We start from the raw sequence: 20,575 nt of genomic DNA, 5'->3' as shown, positions 1-20,575 counted from the left end.
CAAGCACACTTAGGGACTCCAGGCAAAGCTCAAGGACTTTGCATGTCTTTCGAATGGAATTCAAATCCACCCCCACACCTTAGGGCTGGATCCTAGAATCTGCCCAGTAATACCAAGTTATTAGCTTGAATAAAATTCCTGAGTCAACTGGGGGGGAATCCATTCAAACTATCACAACATCTTAATCCATCTCATCTTTTGGCCTGTTTCCTCTGGGATGTCCTTGAACTAGAAACTCTGTGCATGCCAGGCAAGTGCTCTGCCACTCCATTCCCAGCTCCATTCTCGGGCATCTTTCAGAGCTGTCTGCCCACAGGCGCGCACAGTAAACGCTGAGGGAAGCTGGGGAGAGACCATCAGCTGGTTCAAGTGCCTGCACGCTATGAGTGGCGCTAGGACAAGGGCTGTGCAGAGCCATTAATTAATTCACAATATATTCCTCCCAATCCACTCCACTGCATTTCACACACAAGGAAGCTGGGGTCTGTCTCATTCCAGAATTTGAACCCTTAACCACTTTCAGACTAGTTTTAGAGTGAAAACTGGGCCAGGACACAAATACAAAACAAAACAAAAAATAGGGTAGTACTGATGGAGAGCCCATGGGTGGGTCGGGAGGATGAACTTCCACGGGCTGGCAAAGAGAATGCCCTCCCACTGACAGGGGTAGCCAGCCCCTCTTCTCCTGCACCAGGCCCCTTCTCAGAGGCTATGACTGGTTCCCCTACTTCTTCCAGCACAAGGTCTCCTAGGGACAGGGCTATGTCAGTCTGGGGTCCTCTTCGGCTGCTGACAAGGCTGAACCAGACCCTAGAAGATGGAAGGAGGGCCAGGAGGTATGGGAGTGAGTGAGGTGGGGGAGGGACCAGCTCCTCAGGTTTCAGTAGCGGGAAGCTTTGGGTGTCTGGTGGGTTAAAAATACAGACGCCCCAACTCAGGGTCATTTGATACCAGTGGCTGAGGCAGTGTTAAATCCAAGGGCCTGAAAGCAGGGGACCTAGAGCGAAGGGGACTGAGTAGAGAGTAAAGAGCATAGGTGCTGGGAGATGGCTCAGTAGTTAAAGGTTCTTGCTGGCAAAGGCTACCAGCCTGGGTACCCATGTAATACCAGGTGCACAAAGAAGCATATGCATCTGGAGTTCCATTGCAGCAACACAAGGCCCTGGCACACTCATTCATTCATTCTCTCTTAGTTTCTCTCTCTCTCTCTCTCTGCTTGCAAATAAATAAATGAATGAATAAGTTAAAATATTTTTTAAATCAGAAAAAAAAAAAAGTAGAGAGCAAACCATTAGAGAGGGAAGGATAAGCCTGGTGCAGGTGTGGTGGCGCATGCCTTTAATCCCAGCGCTCGGGAGGCAGGGGGAGGAGGATCACCCTGAGACTACATAGTGAATTCCAGGTCAGCCTGGGCTACAGCAAACAAACCAACAGACTTGGTGGAGGCAGGGGTGAGGAAGCTGGGGAAGGAAAGAGTAGAAGTGGAGCCAGAAAGGGCTAGCAAAGGGAGTAGTGGGAGCTGTAGAGAAGAGAAGAGGCCGAAGGGACCAGGGTCATCATGGAGTCCCATCTCATTCCAAAGGCTCAATTCTTAAAAAAAAAAAAAAAGAAAATGTTGATTTATTATTTGAGAGAGAGATTGGGAAAGAGGGGGAGGGAGAGAGAGCACGTGACTGGGCATGCCAGGTCCCTCGAGGCACTGCAAAGGAACTCCAGATGCATGCACCATGTGTGCATAGGGCTTACGTGGCTTCACAGGCAAGTGCCTTAACTGCTAAGCTATCTCTCCAGCCTCCAAACGTTCAATTCTTTTTTTTTTTTCTCAATTTTTATGAACATCTTCCATGATTATAAAAAATATCCCATGGTAATACCCTCCCCACCCCACTTTCCCCTTTGAAATTCCATTCTCCATCATATCCCCTCCCCATCTTAATCAGTCTCTTTTTTATTTTGATGTCATGATCTTTTCCTCCTCTTATGATGGTCTTGTGTAGGCACTGTGAGGTCATGGATATCCAGGCCATTTTATGTCTGGAGGGACAAAGGTTCAATTCTTGATGGAAGAAGTCTAGCAGCCAGTGTCTTCCCTAATGTTTCCCTCTCAGAGTGCTGAAGGAGTAAGAAATGGAGGCTGGCCCCTCTGCTTCTGATCCTGGCTGGCCTTCACAGTGGTGGCTGTGAGCTCGATGGCACGTCAGTCACTCTCCTGGGAGGGCAGGAGGCAGGACTCTGAAGTCTCCTCAGCTCCAACATGACACGCTGGGGCTAGTGTGGGCCGCTCCTGCTACAGTGACAGCTGTCCCTCTTGGACCCACTCCTGCATATTCCCGAGATTTTCTGTGTCCTTCCTTAGTTAGCTTTGTCAGGTCTGCCCCATGGGAGTGAGAAGATATTCAAACATAACTCCATGTCCCTGGCTGGGTGCAAAATAAATATTAGCCCTTTAGAACAAGTGATGGGGATGAAGGAGTCTAACTTTGATTTAGCCTATCCATAGTCTCCCCAAGCCTCAGTTTACCTATGCACAGTAAGAGCCTTACAGAGCCATGAAAAGGGTCTTCTCTGGGTACCCAGAGCTAAATTTATCAAGTATATTCTCACTTCCAAGCTGGGATTCAAAAGCCGCAGCCTTTACACCTCCGGTTCTGCTTTGGGTCTCAGACGCAGAGAGTTAAGGGACAGGCTTGGGTCAGGGCACAGGGCCCACTTCATGTTTCTCTCATGCTCATTTTTTCCCCCGGTGTCTGTTCCGGATCCTCTGTTAGCAGTCTTTGGAATCACAGAGCCTGGGGAATGGTCCCTGCCCACTGTGCTCCAGAAAGAGTCCCACAGGGTCAGGGCAGAGAGCTCCCATAGGAGAAGCAGCGCAGCGGTGCTCCCCTCCTCACAGAGGGCCTTATGGTCAAAGAAAGCTCAAGTCCGCATCCCTCCAGGATGGGATCTGGGCCAGCCCTGTCCTTCCCTTGCATTCCTGAGTTAGGACTGTTGAGTGAAGCAAAGGAAACTGGCTGGAGCTGAGCCAGCTCCCCGGTCTTGGACTCGGCTCCATCTTTTATTCAGAGAATGATCTCATCCTTGGTCCCGGTTCTTTAAAGGGAACTTGCAGGGGTTCTTTCCTGAAGGCCTGGAGTGCCTTTTATTGCCCACCCCACCCCCCATTCCTTCACAAGATCAAAAACATAGATTTCACCTACAGAAGATTCCCAGATTTTAGGATGCAGAGAACTATCACACATACATCCCATTTTACCCTGTCATCAGTTTAGCCTCTGACCCACAATAAGTCTCCTCTGTCTGCATGTCCCTCTGTGATCCCCCTCGCCCTACCCTCCGAGAGCCACCTCTGGACACTGCTCAGTACCCCGACCTCTCCCCTCCCCCGCCCCAGCTTCACTTACCCCCGACTCATCTGCTCTTATTTTTAGACTCTGTGTCTCTCCCTTTCCCTTTCTTAATATGGCGATGAGCTCTTAGGCCTGCAAGGGGCCAGGGGCTGAGGAGTCTTGGGCACTGGGGGAGGGGACCCTGGGGGAGAGGTGTAGGAGGTGGGAGGGCTCAGGCTCTCATGGAGCTGTCCTGGCCTCAGAAGGTTATCCATCCCTCTTGCCAACCACAGGGACATATTTAGACAGGACCAGGTGGGGACCAAGGGGTGCCAATTCCAAGGGGGCAGCTCCAATTCCCTCCCCGCCCCCTGCCGCTATTCCTCCTCCTGACCCTTTTTCTCTTGGCTCTGTCGGCAGTCTCTCCAGGACTCAGCAGTGTCCTCTGTCCACTGCTCTGGGCCACTCCCCACCCCACCCCCACCTGGAGCCCCCCAACTCAGGATTCTGTACCCAGGGGCTCCTCCCTCTTCCAACTAACCTCCTCTGGACCAGGAGAGCCCACCCAGCTCCCGCTACCTCCATGAGTGCTACAGACAGAACGGGGGCCAGAGCAGTGCCCAGGCTGCGGCTGGCACTGCTGTGTCTACTGGTGCTAGGGGCACTCAAGTCAGGGGTCCAGGGGGAGGAAGGGCTGGACTTCCCCGAGTACGATGGTGTGGACCGCGTGATCAATGTCAACGCGAAGAACTACAAGAACGTGTTCAAGAAGTACGAGGTGCTGGCGCTCCTCTACCACGAGCCGCCTGAGGATGACAAGGCCTCACAGAGACAGTTTGAGATGGAGGAGCTGATCCTGGAGGTGAGTAGTGGATGGCAGGCCTGCAGAGCACGCAAGGCTCCTCGGCAGCCCCCATAGTACAGCCTGTCGTCCATATCTTGGGTGGGATCTGGGGTGAGAGCAGCTCACCAGGGTCTCTGTCTTTACCAGCAACATACAACCGGCATGGTGGTCGCAGCCAAATGAAAAGAAGGCTCAGGGCTAACCTCTATCTTTGATAGGTCACTTTAAAGGGAATGCTGTGTGGGGGGTGATTGCTCCTCCAGGTTATAGGAGGCAGTGACATTAGGTTTGCCTGGGACTAGGAGGGGAAGGGGAAGAGGTTGCTGGATGCAGTACTGGCATTATATATCACCTCACCAGTGCCTTCTCCTAGCCAGAACATGCCCCTCTCCAAATGTTTAGGATTGCATACAAGATCCAAAGAACATAAATGTAAATGTTGATATCTTATTTGCTTGTTAATTAATGGCTATATCTTCTAGAGGCCACCATGCCTCCCATTGGCCTTCCAGCCCAGTCTCCCTCCTTTCTTTTCTCCCTCCCCAATTCCTTATCTGTCTCTGTTGGATCATGTTGATGCCTCCACTGGAAAATTCTTGTGGTTGAAGGAGGTATCAGAATGCCTTTTCCTATCTGTTTGAGAGAACAGACTCCTCACCCCTAAACTGATTTCAGGCCCCAAAGAGAGGATTATTATAAAAAGGAACGACCAAAAATTGGGATATATGACCACACACACCCTTTCAGATGCTAAGATGTGCTTGATTTTCCTTGTCCATGCTTTCATGATCCTTTCTCTGGCGTGGTGGTGCACAAAGGTCCCAGCTCATGGAACATTTCAGGGTGAGACACCAGAACTGCAGGCTGTCATTTCTGTGTGCCCCTGCTGGGTGCTGGAACCCGCCATCTGATTAATGAGCCAAGTATTTTTATCCCGAGTGCTCAACAGCCTCTGCTATCCACCTGCCACTGGCCTTCCTTGCCATCCCAAGAATCAAGGCGCCACAGTGTTGGGTGGGGCAAAGCTGCAAGTTGTGCCCACAGCAAAAAAAAAAAAAAAAAACACAGAGTTGATTGCTGTGCTGAGAGGCTTGTGGGGAGTAAGTGACCTCCTGGGTGACTGTCCATAGCCTAAGGACTGGCTGGAAGCAGTATGTGAAAGAGGAAAGTGGACACTGGATAAGGACCTCTGAGGAGTCTGCTGCTGTATCTCCCTGCACAAGTAATGGATGGTGACCTCTACTCTTGGCTTTCTGGCCTTCTCACTCCTCAGCAACATGACTAAACCCTTCACCCTCGCCAGCCACAATTCTTACCTTGGGAATCACATCTGAGTTCTAGGGATCCCCAGTATCACCCCCACACTGGCTGAATTTGGTCTTTGATCAGGATGGAGGGCAGGGTGTAGCCTGACTCCTCAGCATCTCTCAGGAACCAGAAGTATCAAACGTACTGCAAATGAGCCACAGCTATTCATGCTCTTTGAAAAAGCTGAACCAAAGGTTAGAGTTGTGGGGAATATTAAAGATATTCTGGAAACAAGGGGTTAGAACTCTTAGGTTTCTTGCACCTAAGTGGACCTGAGGATCAATAAGAATTATAGCCAGGCATGGTGGTGCATGCCTTTAATCCCAACACTTGGAAGGCAGAGGTAGGAAGCTTGCTGTGAGCTCGAAGCCACCCTGAGACTACATAATGAATTCCAGGTCAGCCTGGGCCACAGTGAGACACTACCTCAAAAAAAAAAAAAAAAAAAAAAAAATTGTAGCAGCTACAGGCTACAGAGAAAGCTCAACTGTTAAAGGCACTTGCTTGCAAAGCCTGACAGCATGGGTTCAATTCCCCAGTACCCACAAAAAGCCAGATGCACAAAGTGGCGCATGCACCTGGAGTTTGTTTTCAGTGGCAGAAGGCCCTGACACTTTCATGTACTCTCTCTTTCTCCCTCTTTCTCTGTCTTTGTCTCAAATGAAAATAATTTTTAAACATGTTTAGCTATTTTTAACCCTAACCCCTTCCTCCAGTTAGCAGCCCAAGTCCTAGAAGACAAGGGGGTCGGCTTCGGGCTGGTGGACTCTGAGAAGGATGCAGCGGTGGCCAAGAAACTAGGTAAGGGGACAGGGAAGGGAAGGGTAAGACTTGGGAAAGGCGTGTGAGACGGGAGGCCTAGGTGGAAGACTTGGGGATATCTGAGGGGCTCTGGAGCTCTTCTACCATGTTTATTCTGAAAGGGGACGGGGTCAAAAGTACTGAGATGAGGAGGCCAGTTTTTGGGACCCCAGTTTTATCCTCATTCTTTTTTTTTTTTTTGGTTTTTCGAGGTAGGGTCTCACTCTGGCTCAGGCTGACCTGGAATTCACTATGTAGTCTCAGGGTGGCCTCGAACTCTCGGAGATCCTCCTACCTCTGCCTCCCGAGTGCTGGGATTAAAGGCATGTGCCACCACGCCCGGCTTTATCCTCATTCTTTATAGAGACCCATTCTCCACCCCCACCATGAGCATGAGATAAGGGTACGCTTCTTTATTCTTACCTAGAAAACATGACTAAGGCTGGGCAGAGTAGTTCATACTTGAAGTCTTTGCGCTCGGGAAGCTGAGGCAGGAGGATTGTGGGTTCAATGTTCTCTGGGTTACACAGTAAAACTCAAAAAAAAAAAGTATGAAAATGCATGATGGAAACCCAATAACTTTGTATGATAACCTAAAAAGTGACCTGAAAAATTTAAAGAAAGAGGAAATAAAACAGAAAGGGAGAATGAAAAAGAAATAAGTAAACATGGCTAAGTACTGGGAGAAGGGGTAGTTAAGGAATACTGACTTGGCCAGAAAGACCTCTGCAGTCCTCTTTCCAGCCCCTTCCTCCCCTCCCCCTCCCAGCACGGCTGGATGTCACAGCGCCCTGCCACCAGGGGGCAGCACAGGCCGGAGACCGGATGTGGGCCCGGGCAGGGTGGTCAGTAAGTCAAGCAAGAAAGAAACACTCTTCAGAGAACGTGGCTGGATCGTTTGTCCCCACCTACTGCAGGCAGAGAAAGGAATGGGCTCTCCCCATTTCCCCACCTCAGACTCCACCTGACACGCCACGCCGGCCTCCCCCTCGCCTCGTCTGGTGGGGCGCGAACCCCTGGGCTAAGACCAGAGGCGTGGATAGGGGTTGTAGCAGCAGGAGGGCATTGAATTCATTTTGGGGGGAGAGAGGTGGAGAATGGGCCCCGTGGGATCATCAGGTGGCCTGTGGCCCAGGAGTTGGACTCTTGGGAGTCAGTGGAAGATTGGGGTCATGTCTTACCTCTCACTCTTTCTCTAGGACTAACGGAAGAGGACAGTGTTTATGTGTTCAAGGGAGATGAAGTCATTGAGTATGATGGAGAGTTTTCTGCGGACACCCTGGTGGAGTTTTTGCTTGATGTGAGCCTTTCCCTGAGCCTGACAGTCTTGTTTGAAGATTTCACTGCCACACACATCATATTCATCTCATATCAGACAGAGTACAACAAACGGGACAATACAACGCACACTCAAATGCACCATACATGGCATATGCCACGCACAACGTGCCCAGCACACATCACACACACCTCATGTACATGGCCCTCAGACACATACAACGCACACATCATGTATGCTCAGCACCAGACACAACACACAGACACCACGCCCACACAAACCCATACTGTTAACAGTGCACACCATGCAGATCACACCTCGAAACTCTGCCAACATCTACCACCTCATCCAGCTCCCTGCTGTTTCCTTAGATCCCTCTCTGGGTTCTACCAGGGAGCACAGAATCACTCTCCTTAATGTTCCTGCTCTTCCAGGTCCTAGAGGACCCTGTGGAATTGATCGAGGGTGAACGAGAGCTACAAGCATTTGAGAATATTGAGGATGAGATCAAACTCATTGGCTACTTCAAGAGCAAAGACTCAGAGCGTGGGTAACAGTCTCCACTGCTCCCCTCCTTGGCACCCCAGTCTCCCCTGTTATTCTACCTCCCCCCACTTCCTCCAGCAGCTCAGCATCTCCCTGCCCCTCTTTCTCCCCAATGGTGGGCTCCAGCATCTATTCTAATTTCCCTGCATGTTGGGGGGGGGTTCCCAAACAAACCTCTAGGATTCTCTCCTCTTCCACAGACATCTCAGAGGATTAGAGGCTGGGTGGAAGGTGTGGATGTCATTGTGAGGTCCACCCCTAGCAGGCTGACTGTACCTTCCCCCCTCAGATTACAAAGCCTTCGAGGATGCAGCTGAGGAGTTTCACCCCTACATCCCCTTCTTCGCCACCTTCGACAGCAAGGTTGTCCTCCCCGTGGCCTTACTGGCTCTCCCCACACCTCTAAGTTGCCCTCGGCCTCCTCTCACAGAACTGATGGGGCCTGGCCCCATCCTACATGTTGGCACTCCCTACCCCGAGCCCAGCTATCCCCTATCGATTTTAGCACTGAAGAGGGGCCTTAGATTATCTAACCCACCTGTGTCATGGTAAAGGAAGCCCAGGTAAGTTAAGAATTTGTCCAGTGTCACAGTGCCAATGACAGACCCAGGCTTTTAAAAAAAAATATTTTTATTAGCCGGGTGTGGCACATCTTTAATCCTGGCACTTGGGAGGCAGAGGTAGGAGGATCACCATGAGTTCAAGGCCACCCTGAGACTACATAGTGAATTCCAGGTCAGCCTGGGCTAGAGGGAGACCCTACTTTGAAAAACCAAAAAAAAAAAATTATATATATATATATATATATATATATATATATATATATATGATTTATTTGCAAAGAGAGAGAGAATATGAATGAATGAAAATATGGGCATGCCAGGGCCTGTTGCCACTGCAAACTAAACTCCAGGTGCATGCACCACTTTGTGCGTCTGTCTTTACGTGGGGAACTGAACCCAGGTCATTAGATTTTGCAGGCAAACACCTTAACTTCTGAGCCATCTCTCTAGCCCGAGACCCAGGTTTTTTGATTCCTTTCTTGATGTTTGTTCCCCTGTGATACCACCTCTCACTGAGACCCTGAGTCCCCTGCTCCGCAACCCACTCTCTTGTCTCTCCCCTGAAGGTGGCAAAGAAGCTGACCCTGAAGTTGAATGAAATCGATTTCTATGAGGCCTTTACGGATGAGCCAGTGACCATCCCAGACAAACCCAACAGTGAAGAGGAGATTGTCAACTTCGTGGAGGAACACAGGAGGTGGGGATGGGGAGTCCCTCCGAGTGGGGTAGGCTCCTCCTGGGGCTCGAACACCAGTCTGTGAGATGGGTTAAAAAAACTTCAGCTGCTGGGTTCACGCCTTTAATGCCAGCACTCAAGAGACAGAGGTAGGAGGATTGCCACGAGTTCGAAGCCACCCTGAGACTACATAGTGAATTCCAGGTCAGCTTGAGCTCGAGCGAGACACTACCTCGAAAAACAAAACAAAATCCTCAGCTAGGGGCTGGAGGGATGGCTTAGAAGTTAAGGCACTTGCCTGCAAAGCCGAAGGACCCAGGTCAATTATCCAGGACTCACGTAAGCCAGATGCACAAGGTGGCGCATGTGTCTAGAGTTCATTTGCAGCGGCTGGAAGCCCTGGAGTACCCTTCCCTTTCTCTTTCTCTCTCTCTATCAAACAAACAAACAAATTAATTAATTAAAATATTTTTAAAAATTTCAGCTAGGAAACTGGGCGTGGTGGTGGACACCTTTAATCCCAGCACTTGGAAAGCAGAGGCAGGAGAACTGCAGTGAGTTCAAGGCATCCCTGAGCTAGAGTGAGACCCTACCTTGAAAAACAAAATAAAGCAAACAACAACAACAGCCTCACTAACCTAGAAGTGCTTGCAGGCACCAGTGCTCACTGATGAACTAGTGGTTTTGCAGTCTTCTACTGAGCCCTGAGCCCTACAGAGAGGAAGTTCTACAGTCAGTGTATATGACTTTGTAACTTGCATTTGAACCCTCTTCTCTCCCATGCTCTTCCTCATACTCATACCAGTAGTTGTCGACAGAAGTACAGCGAGTGACAGATGGAGGAGGTGATTTCTGCCTTCCAGGGGATATTTGGCAATGTTTTCAGACATTTTCAGTTGTAGGGAATGCTGCTGGTATTCAGCAGCTAGAGGCCAGAGATGCTGCTGAACTCCCTGCATGCACAGGACATCCCCAGTGTCAGCAGTGCTGAGGTGGGAAAACTGCCTAGACTCACACACATAATTCTCTTCCTTCATGTACTCACTCATCAGGCTAAACATTACTTCCTGTCTCCTGCTAGACTGTGGCCCTCTTCATTGGAACAGAACACGTTTGCCTGATTTAACTCTACCAGATACCTATCTCGAAGCTTGTAACATATGTATATATAATGTTTTGGTTTTTCGAAATAGGGTTTCACTCTAGCCCAGGCTGACCTGGAATTCACTATGTAGTCTCAGGGTGGCCTTGAACTCACAGCGATCCTCCTACTTCTGCCTCCCATGTGCTGAGATTAAAGGCATGTGCCATCATGCCCAATTTATATTAGTATTTTTTAATTTAATTTAATTTATTTATTTGAGAGAGAAGGAGGCAGTTAGAGAGAGAGAAAAAAAAAAAAATGGCCCGAAGGCCTCCAGCCACTGCAAACCAACTGCAAATGAATGTGCCACCTTGTGTATGTGGCTTACGTGGGTCCTGGGGAGTCGAACCTGAGTCCATTGGCTTTGCAGGCAGGCATATTAACCGCTAAGCTATCTGTCCAGGCCCCTCCTTTTTTTTTTCTGGTACTGGACATTGATGCCATCACCTGGCACATGCTCAGCAAGTGTTCTACCACTGTGTTATTCCTAGTCCAGGCGTCAACTTTATTCAATGAGTGAAAAAAATACATGAATGGATACTTACCTTTTCCCCCCAAAGTCTCTCTTCCAGCCTTTTCCTTCTCTGCTCCAACTACTCTACAACTATGCAGCAACCCGGGCCTGGTGCCCAGAGCTTAGGCTTTGCCAGATGGCTTTGTTCTGGGCTACAAGCTGTCTGTGCCCTGGGCTTGACGCAGAGGTGGCCTCAGCTGTGGGGACCCTCTGGAGGGAGAAGGCCTTCCCATCCACTGAGTAAGGATTCTCTGTCTGTCTCTTCTAGATCAACACTGAGGAAACTGAAGCCTGAGAGTATGTATGAAACCTGGGTGAGTGCTTCTGGCCAGGGCTGGGACCTCGGGGAGCAGGGTGGCTGAAGACTGTTGCTCCATGTATCCTCTTGCAAAAGAGCAATGCCCCACCAAGGGGGACCCAGGCATTAGCGGATGAAGATGACAAGGGCAGAGCCTCAAGCTCTGGGGGTAAAGGGATTAACTCTGGAGCCGAAAGGGACAGTATCACCTGGGAAAGGGTCGCCACAAGAACATACTCAGCCCAGAAGTTGGCTCTCCCTGTGAGCCAGGTTCAAGGAACGTGAAGGGGCTGTCTGGGCTGTCCAGCCTCAGGGAGTACAGTAAGTTCTCACTCACAGACCCTCCTCCTGCTCTTCCTTTTACCTCCAAACAGGAGGATGATCTGGATGGAATCCACATTGTGGCCTTTGCAGAGGAAGCTGACCCTGGTGAGGGAGGAATCCTGGAGCTGCCTGGGGGAGCTAGGGGTGGCTGGTGTGTTGGAAGGAGCAGAGGCTCACGTGGCAGGCATTCCTGGGAACTTGTGAGCAGCCTGGGGCTAGACACGTGCAACTGTGGAAAATAGGGAAATATATCTATACTGCTGTTTGCAGGGCCCCTGTCTTTCCCCGCTCAACCCCACACTTAAGACTTCTGTTCTCTCCAAGATGGCTACGAGTTCTTAGAGACGCTCAAGGCTGTGGCCCAAGATAACACTGAGAATCCTGATCTCAGCATCATCTGGATTGACCCTGATGACTTCCCCTTGGTAAGAGGCACTGCTGTCTCCAGGTGGGCCCTGGGCTGTGGCACCTGCCCAGTGGGGCTTTGCTTCAGAGTTGCCATCTTCACCTCCCAGCTGAGGGCCTTGGGAGGTTATACCTATTGCATAGTCAAGGGCACTGTGGTCATGGGGCGGGGGCATCCTGAGCAAGGGGGAAGGGGATGCAAAGTGAAATTCATGGGATGTAACAGTCGATTCCCAAAGCACGGGCTGGGCAGGTAGCTCATGTGCCGGGCTCACTCCTAGAGGACAGCAGTGCTCCGTGAGCAGTTGTGTACTATGAAGTCACACTCGGTCACAGAGTCACAGATGACTCCATGCCTCATTCTCAGTGGAATCCCAGCACCTAGCACTCATTGTTGAGTGGGTAACTACATGAGCAAACAGAAATGTGGAACACTGGTGATTGCTAAGGTGTAAGTACCTTACGTTAAGAGAGTTAGGGACCTGGGCTGGAGGGATGGCTTAGCAGTTAAGGCGCCTGCCTGTGAAGCGTAAGGACTCAGGTTCAACCCTCCAGGTCTCACGTGAGCCAGATGCACTGTGACGCAACAAGATGACACATGCACACAAGGGAACACACATGTCTGGAGTTCAATTACAGTGGTTGGAGGCCTTAGCACGCCAATTTTCTCTCTCTCCCTCTCCCTCCCCCCTCACACACAGATAAGAAAGGCAGTCTGTTGGGCTTGCCTCAAAAAAAAAAAAAAAAAAAGTTGTAGGGATCTATGACCAGAGAGAAAAAGTGATCTCTCAAAGTTGCGAGGTCACTAGCAGACTCAGAAACAGAATAGGGGTTTCCACGTACTCTTCCTCACAAAGGAGTCTGGTGTGCACAGCTCGCCCTCCCGATGCTTCTCTTCCGAGGTGTCTGTTCTTTCACTGGTTAGCTCTACTCACCTTCTTCTGGCCCTACTGCGGGATCTGTCACCCCATCCAGGGTCACTTCATGCTGTCTCCTGTGTCTATATCCAAGATCATTCTCACACTCAGCCTCCTGGACTTGTTTACTCCTAGAATCTACTAAGTTGACATATTTGGTTCTTTCTACAGCTGGTTCCATACTGGGAGAAGACATTTGACATCGACTTGTCAGCCCCACAAATAGGAGTCGTCAATGTCACAGATGTGAGTGTTGTTCCTTCATTACTGGTTGAGCACTAACTCTTGTTCTCACAATAGCTAGCTCTCCCCCCACCCCACCGTCCCCATCTAACTAGGAATGAACACTGCTTCCAGTCTAATGGCTGCATTGGGAGGTGGGGAGGGGCTCATGGTCTGAACCTGCTCCAGTCCTCACCCATGGGAACCAGCTGTAGATCCTTTCTCCTCCATGAAGCCTTCCACTGGAATTATTCCTTCCATGGCATGCTTGGAGCTCCCCCGGCATTGAAATATGACTTTTAAGGTGTACATGTGTGTATGTATGTGTATGTAGAGGCCAGAGGTCAGTATCAGACATCTTCTTTATCCTCTCCACCTTATTCTTTGAGACAGGGCCTTTTGCTGAACCTCGAGCTCATGGATTCTGTTAGACTAGCTAGAGTCTATGTCCCCCATCACTGGAATTGAAAGTGCATGCCACTGCGAATTCTACATGAGCACTAGGGATCTGAACTCTGGTCTTCATGCTCGCACAGCAAGCACTTTACCCACGAAGCCACCTCCCCAACCCTGAAAACATGGCTTTTGTATGTATCCCCCTGTCTCTTCTAGCAGACTTTGAGCATCTTGGAGGTAGAAATCTCATGAACACATAATAGGTGCTCCAAAACTTTGTTGAGATGACTGGAGTAATGTACGTTTTTTGTTGTTGTTGTTTTTTATTTTTCAAGGTAGGATCTCACTCTAGCTCAGGCTGACTTGGAATTCACTGTGTAGTCTCAGGGTAGCCTTGAACTCACAGCGATCCTCCTACCTCTGCCTCCCAAGTGCTGAGATTAAAGGCGTGTGCCACCATACCTGGCTAGTAATATACATTTTTGCTTTCATAGAATTCTCAGTCTAACAGGCTAGGCAAATGCTCCATTAATTATAAGGCTGGATCTGATAACTTTACAATAACTATACAAATCAAATGCTAGAAAGGCACAAAAACCAAAATGATTTCTGCTTAAGAGAATCAGAGAAGAGCTTAAGAGAAGGTAGCATTAAAGTGGAGATTGTGGGCTGGAGAGAGATGGCTCAGCAGTTAAGGCACTTGCCTGCAAAGCTAACCTGAGTTCTATTCTCTAGTACTCAAATAAAGCCAGATGCACCAAATGGCACATGCATTTAGAGTTCCTTTGCAGCAGTTGGAGCCCTAGCATGCCCATTCATTCTCTTTTTCTCTCCTCTCTCTCTCTCTGCTTGCAAATAAATAATTAAAAAAAATGGAGATTGGCCAGGTGTGGTGGTATACACTTTTAATCCCAGCACTTGGGAGGCAGAGGTAGGAGGACTGCTGTAAATTTGAGGCCACCCTGAGACTATATAGTGAATTCCAGGTCAGCCTAGGCTAGAGTGAGACCCTATCTCAAAAAAAAAAAAAAAAAAAAAAAAAAAAAAAGAGAGATTTTACAATGTAAAGCATTTCAGTAAATAGTAATTAAGAGGAGTCTCCAAGCCAGGTATGGGGGTGCATGCCTTTAATCCCAGCACTTGGGAGGCAGAAGTAGGAGGATTGCTGTGAGTTCAAGGCCACCCTGAGACTACATAGTGAATTCCAGGCCAGTCTGGGCTAGCGCAAGACCCTAGTCAAAAAACAAAAATAAGTAGAGAGAGAGAGAGATGTTGCCAAATTAAGGAAAAAGCAAGATCAAAAAGTCCAGTTAGCCAGGCATGGTGGTGCACACCTTTAATCCCAGCACTTGGGAGGCAGAGGTAGTAGGATCGCTGTGAGTTTGAGGCCACCCTGAGATGACATAGTGAATTCCAGGTCAGCGTAGGCTAGGTCTAGGAACCAGTGGCAGTGGAAATTAGTTTTCTATAGTACTACTGGAAAGCGCGTCATGAAAGCTTCAAAGGCGGCGTCTCTGGCGTGATTCCGTCGTCTGGAGAAGCGCCAGTGGCTGTGCATCATAAGCACCACAGAGAAAAGCTCAGGACAGCCAGAGTGTGGGAAACGACTTTCAGGGGGGTCTTTAGCCCACCCAGCTTTTCTTTTAATATTTTATTTATTTATGTATTTGAGAGACAGAGAAAGAGGTAGAGAAAAAGAGAGAGAGAATGGGTGTGCCAGGGCTTCTGGCCACTGCAAATGAACTCTAGACACATGCCCCACTTCATGCACCTGGTTTACGTGGTTCCTGAGGAATTGAACCCAGGTCGTTAGGCACCACAGGCAAGCACCTTAACTGCTAAGCCATCTCTCCAGCCTCCAACTTTTCTTTTGACACCCATCTATTCTAACCCAGACCTTAACCTGGACAGTTTCCCTGTCCACTGAAAGATGAAAGAAAGAGACAGAAAATGTCAAGAAAGATGTGCAGAGCAGCTCGTGGGAGGACAGGTCCAAAGAGCTGGGTGGAACTTAGCTTTCATCCCTACTTGTGTCACACCGTAGGCGGACAGCATATGGATGGAGATGGATGACGAGGAAGACCTGCCTTCCGCTGAGGAGCTGGAGGACTGGCTGGAGGACGTGCTAGAGGGCGAGATCAACACAGAGGATGACGACGACGACGACGACGATGACGACGACGATGATGACGATGACGATGACTAGTTGCTGTGGCAACCACCTCCCAGCCCCACGGGCTCTCTTCATGTACCTTCCTGCCTTGTCCGCCTTACTCTTCCCTGAACTCCTCGGGGTGCTAGGTCTACATATTGGGTGCTAAGGCCCTGGTCCCCCTCAACTACTGAGGAAAGGAGCTACGTTTCTTCAGACACCAGCCCTTTCACTTTGACATCTGTTTCTTATGCTGTACCTTATTTGTATTTCCTATTTCTCCCATCACTCCCCACACTCTTTCCTGTGATTCTCCTTTGGCTGTATCTGTGGACCCCCATCTCTCTTCTATTCCTTCCATGCAGTCTTCCTTGACTCTTCCCACACTCAGATCTTATACCCTTCTGGTGGTCCCACCCCTGGCCAGGAGGCAGGGAGGTACTCTATTAGGGGCTCTGTCTCAACCATCTCCTGTTAATGTATTTGGGTCAAATGCAAGGAAGGCCTCAATAAAGAAATCTGGGGCAGAATGAGCAAGTGTCTGTTGGTGAAGACTCACCCCATTGCAGGAGGGAAATGACTATAGGATGGAGAGTTAAACGTGGGTGCCTTGTTAGGAATGAGCTAGAGAGCTGTGATAGGAGGAGGTTGAGGCTCCCTCCAGGCAGTTTTCCTGGGGAAGTCTAGATTATTTATCCACCTCCAGTCAACAAGCCTCTTCTGAACACGTGGTGTGTCTGTCCAGTGCTGCAGGGTTCTGGGACAGCAGAGTGCCGGCTTGTCTCTGCTCTTGAGCTGATTACCTCACTGAGCAGTCAAGATGAGCACACTAAACAACTGAAGAAAGATGCAAAGTTATACGTAATTAATGATTATGTGCTGCTTGATAGTACCCTCCTTACAGCTCTTATTTGAACATCAAGACTGAGTCCCAATTTTCCTTCTAAATGAGGCCTACCCAGACTTTGAGGTCTCCTCCTGAGATCCCCAACTCTGGGATCCCACAGCCCCTTCTATGTGCACTTCCACAGTACTCAACATATGGCTGTTCTCCATGATGTGTCTGCATCCCACACTAAATTCTGAGCGCTGTGAGGGTGGGGACCTAGGCTTTCTCCTTATTTTCACAGGTCTGGCACATGAAAGCCTGTCCCTGGGCTAAGGAGATGGCTCAGTCAGTAAAGTGCTTTTCACACAGGGAGGACTTAGTTCAGATCCCCAGCACCCATGTAAAAGCTGGACATGTGGTCCCCACCTGTAATCCCACTACTGGGGAGAAGGCAGGAGGATTCCCAGAGCCTGCTGGCTAGCTCCAAATTCAGTGAAAAATCCTGTCTCAAAAAATAAAGTGCAGGGCTGGAGAGATGGCTTAGCAGTTAAGGTGTCTGCCTGCAAAGCCAAAGGATCCTGGTTTGATTCTCCAGGACCCATGTAAGCCATATGCACAAGGGGGCGCATGCATCTGGAATTTGTTTGCAGTGGCTGGATGCCCTGGTGCACCCATTCTCAATCTCTTTCTCTCTCTCTCTCTCTCAAATAAATAAAATATATTTAAAAAATAAAGTGTAGAACAATTGAGGAAGACATTCATTGGCAACTTCTTCTACATTCACATGCACACAGGTACACACATATGCCCGCATAGGCATACCACACACATATGCAATGAAAATTAGTTGTAAAATGTCCCTTGGGGTGGGGAAATGGCTCAGTGGTCAAAGGCAGTTGCTTGCAAAGCCCGCCAATTTGGGTTCAGTTCTTGAGCACTTACATAAAGCTGCTTACAAGCTAGACTTGTGTGCAGTAAGAGACCCTGTCTCTCAAGGAAGGTGGACTACAGACAACTCCTTTGACTTCCACATGCATGCCCATACACATGCACACACATAAATTAATAAATTAACAATATGTTCCTAATTTTTGTTAAAGGAAAAAAAATGTAAAATAAAAAAAAAAAGAAGGAAAATACTTAGTAGCAGAGGCCAGTAAGTTAAAAAGGAGATATAAAGGGAAGAGAAAGGAAGGGAGGAGGGTACTTAATAGGTTGATATTGTATATATGTAAGTACAATGATTGAGATGGGGAGGTAATATAATGGAGAATGGAATTTCAAAGGGGAAAGTTTTGGGGGGGGGGAAGGGAGGGAATTACCATGAGATATTTTTTTATAATCATGGAAAATGTTGAAAGAGGACTCGAGAGATGGAAAGAGGCTTAGCAGTTAAGGTGCTTGCCTGTGAAGCCTAAGGAACTTGGCTTGAGGCCTGATTCTCCAGGACACACGTAAGCCAGATGCACAAGGTGGCGCATGCATCTGGAATTTGTTTGCAGTGGCTGGAGGCCCTGGCGTGCCCATTCTATGTGCCTCTTTCTCTCTCTGTCGCTCTCAAAAAAAAAAAAAAAGTGAGTTGGTTTTCGCTTTGCTATGGTTTTTTGAGACGGGTCTCACTATAGCTAAAGCTGACCTGGAACCCACTCTGTAGCCCGGGGGGCCTCAACTGCACCAGCGACCCTCCTACTTCAGCCAATGCCGAGAACACAGGTGTGTGCCACTACACCTGAGCTGGAAGCCTTTTCTAGTATTTCAAAAGAAGAGCATGATTTGACTACAGATGAAAGGAGTTGGGATGGGGATATTTCAGTCAGAAAATTCAAAAGCAAGCTGAGTGTGGTGGTGCACGCCTTTAATACCAGCACTCAGGAGGCTGAGGGAGGAGGATCACTGTGAGTTCGAGGCCACCCTGAGAATACAGAGTGAATTCCAGGTCATCCTAGGCTATAGCAAGACCCTAACTCAAAAAAGAAAGAAAGAAAGGAAGAAAGAAAGAAAGAAAGAAAGAAAGAAAGAAAGAAAGAAAGAAAGAAAGAAAGAAAGAAAAAAAAGAAAGAAAGAGGGAGGGAGGGAGGGAGGGAGGGAGGGAGGGAGGGAGGGAGGGAGGGAGGGGAGGGGAGGGGAGGGGAGGGGAGGGGAGGGGAGGGGAGGGGAGGGGAGGGGAAGGGAAGGGAAGGAAGGAAGGAAGGAAGGAAGGAAGGAAGGAAGGAAGGAAGGAAGGAAGGAGAAAGGAAAGGGAAGAGAAGAGAAGAGAAGAGAAGGGAAGAGAAAAGAGGGACAGAGGGAGGGAAAGAAAGAAAAACTCAAAAGCATTTGTCATAGGCACCAAAGATTAGAGAGACATGAGAAATTCAAGTTGTGGCTCTGAGATTGGGAAGATATAATGAAGCTGGGTTGTAGATCTGTTTAAAGTAAATCCTGTAAAAGAGGGCAGAAGAGCAATATTTTAATCTTGTAGCAAAGAACAAGATGGACATGGGAAGCGAAGAAGATGGAGATGCCAAGGTCAAGGAGCCCACCTCACAGTCAGAAGCGATTACAATAACCACAGTGATGTTCGGAGACACTGGGCCCATGTGCGAATGGCGAGGAGGCACTGATTTTTGCACAATAGTATCTTCCAGATTGGGGTCCACTGTCCTTTGCAGGAAAGATCCATACTCCTCCAGTACAAGCCCAGAAAAGGATAAGCCCAGAGGTAGAGGCAAAAAGGACCAGACTGCTGAGCAAGCTTCCCAACAGACATTGTAGTTTGTTCTGTTGTTGTTTTCTGACTGGGCCTCACTGTGTAGTCAGGCTGGCCTCCATCTGGGCATCCTCATGCCTCAGCATTCTTTAACGGCTGAGCCATCTCTCCAGCCCTGCCTCGACATCCTGAGTGCTGGATTAAAGTGTGCACCACCACGCTGGGCACGACATTTCAGTTTTCATGAAGCCAATAGAAGATTACTGCTGGGAGACAAGAGGATTTCTAAGTATGAAAAACTAAGACCTAGGATTAGAGGAGTTTTCGTGCTCCACAGACAAATCTATGAAGACTTCTTAGAGAAGATGCCAGAAGATGATAGAATAGTAAGCATATATTCATCCAACATGTTCCCATTTGATAAATGACTAATCAGTAGCTGGGTATTAAGTTAGATTATAAAAATAGCTTATTGTCTGGTCTTGGTCAGTGGGAGATCTCAGACTAAAGAATAGTTCCTACTTTTTTTGTTTTTCTGAGGTAGGCTTTCACTCTGGTCCAGGCTGACCTGAAATTCGCTATGTAGTCTTAGGGTGGCCTTGAACTCACGGTGATCCTCCTACCTCTGCCTCCCAAGTGCTGGGATTAAAGGCATGCGCCATCACGGCCAGCCCTTCAAATCTTTAAAAATTTTTTTTAAATTTTTATTTATTTATTTGAGAGTGACAGACACAGAGAGAAAGGAGAGAGAGGGAAGGAGAGAGGGTAGGAGGGAGAGAGAGAATGGGTGTTCCAGGGCCTCCAGCCACTGCAAATGAATTCCAGATGCATATGCCACCTTATACATCTGGCTTATGTGGATCCTGGGGAATCGAGCCTTGAACTGAGGTTCTCAGGCTTCACAGGCAAGTGTTTAACCGCTAAGTCATCTCTCTAGCCCTATATTTAAAAAAAAATTATTTATTTAAAAGACAGAGGGGCAGATAGAGAATGGGCACTGCCAGGGCCTCTAGGCACTGCAAATGAACTCCAGACACATGTGCCACCTTGTGCATCTGGCTTACGAGGATCCTGGGGAATCGAACCTGGGTCCTTTGGCTTTGCAGGCAAGCACTTTAACTGCTAAGCCCTTTCTCCAGTCTAGTTCCATTCCTACTTTTGAAGCACCCATCTGTGCCAGTCCCAACAGACTTACTCTTTCTGATTCTCAGAACCCTTCCCCGTTTCAATAGGTTACTGAGGCTTAGGTACATAATTTGTCCAGGGAAACAGCAGAGCAAGCATGAAGTCCAGGTTCCTGTGTTGTCTGGCTATCTTGTTTCACTTAGACACCGCATGTCTG

General features: G+C 48.7%; 1 protein-coding gene across 1 annotated transcript; it reads left to right on the top strand.

The window, feature by feature from the left end:
- The first annotated feature begins 3,577 nt into the window (after nt 1-3,577).
- On the top strand, nt 3,578-16,232 carry Casq1 (calsequestrin 1). The gene is made up of 11 exons (XM_004671110.2): nt 3,578-4,188; nt 6,195-6,279; nt 7,479-7,579; nt 7,993-8,104; nt 8,394-8,467; nt 9,234-9,364; nt 11,270-11,315; nt 11,674-11,728; nt 11,948-12,048; nt 13,117-13,191; nt 15,608-16,232. The coding sequence occupies exons 1-11, from the start codon at nt 3,910-3,912 to the stop codon at nt 15,767-15,769; spliced, it is 1,221 nt and encodes a 406-aa protein (XP_004671167.1). The 5' UTR covers nt 3,578-3,909; the 3' UTR covers nt 15,770-16,232.
- The last annotated feature ends 4,343 nt before the right edge of the window (nt 16,233-20,575 follow it).

This window comes from Jaculus jaculus, chromosome 1 (assembly GCF_020740685.1).
Source record: "Jaculus jaculus isolate mJacJac1 chromosome 1, mJacJac1.mat.Y.cur, whole genome shotgun sequence".
Lineage (NCBI taxonomy): Eukaryota > Metazoa > Chordata > Mammalia > Rodentia > Dipodidae > Jaculus > Jaculus jaculus.
This window is presented reverse-complemented; position numbering and strand designations above follow the sequence as displayed.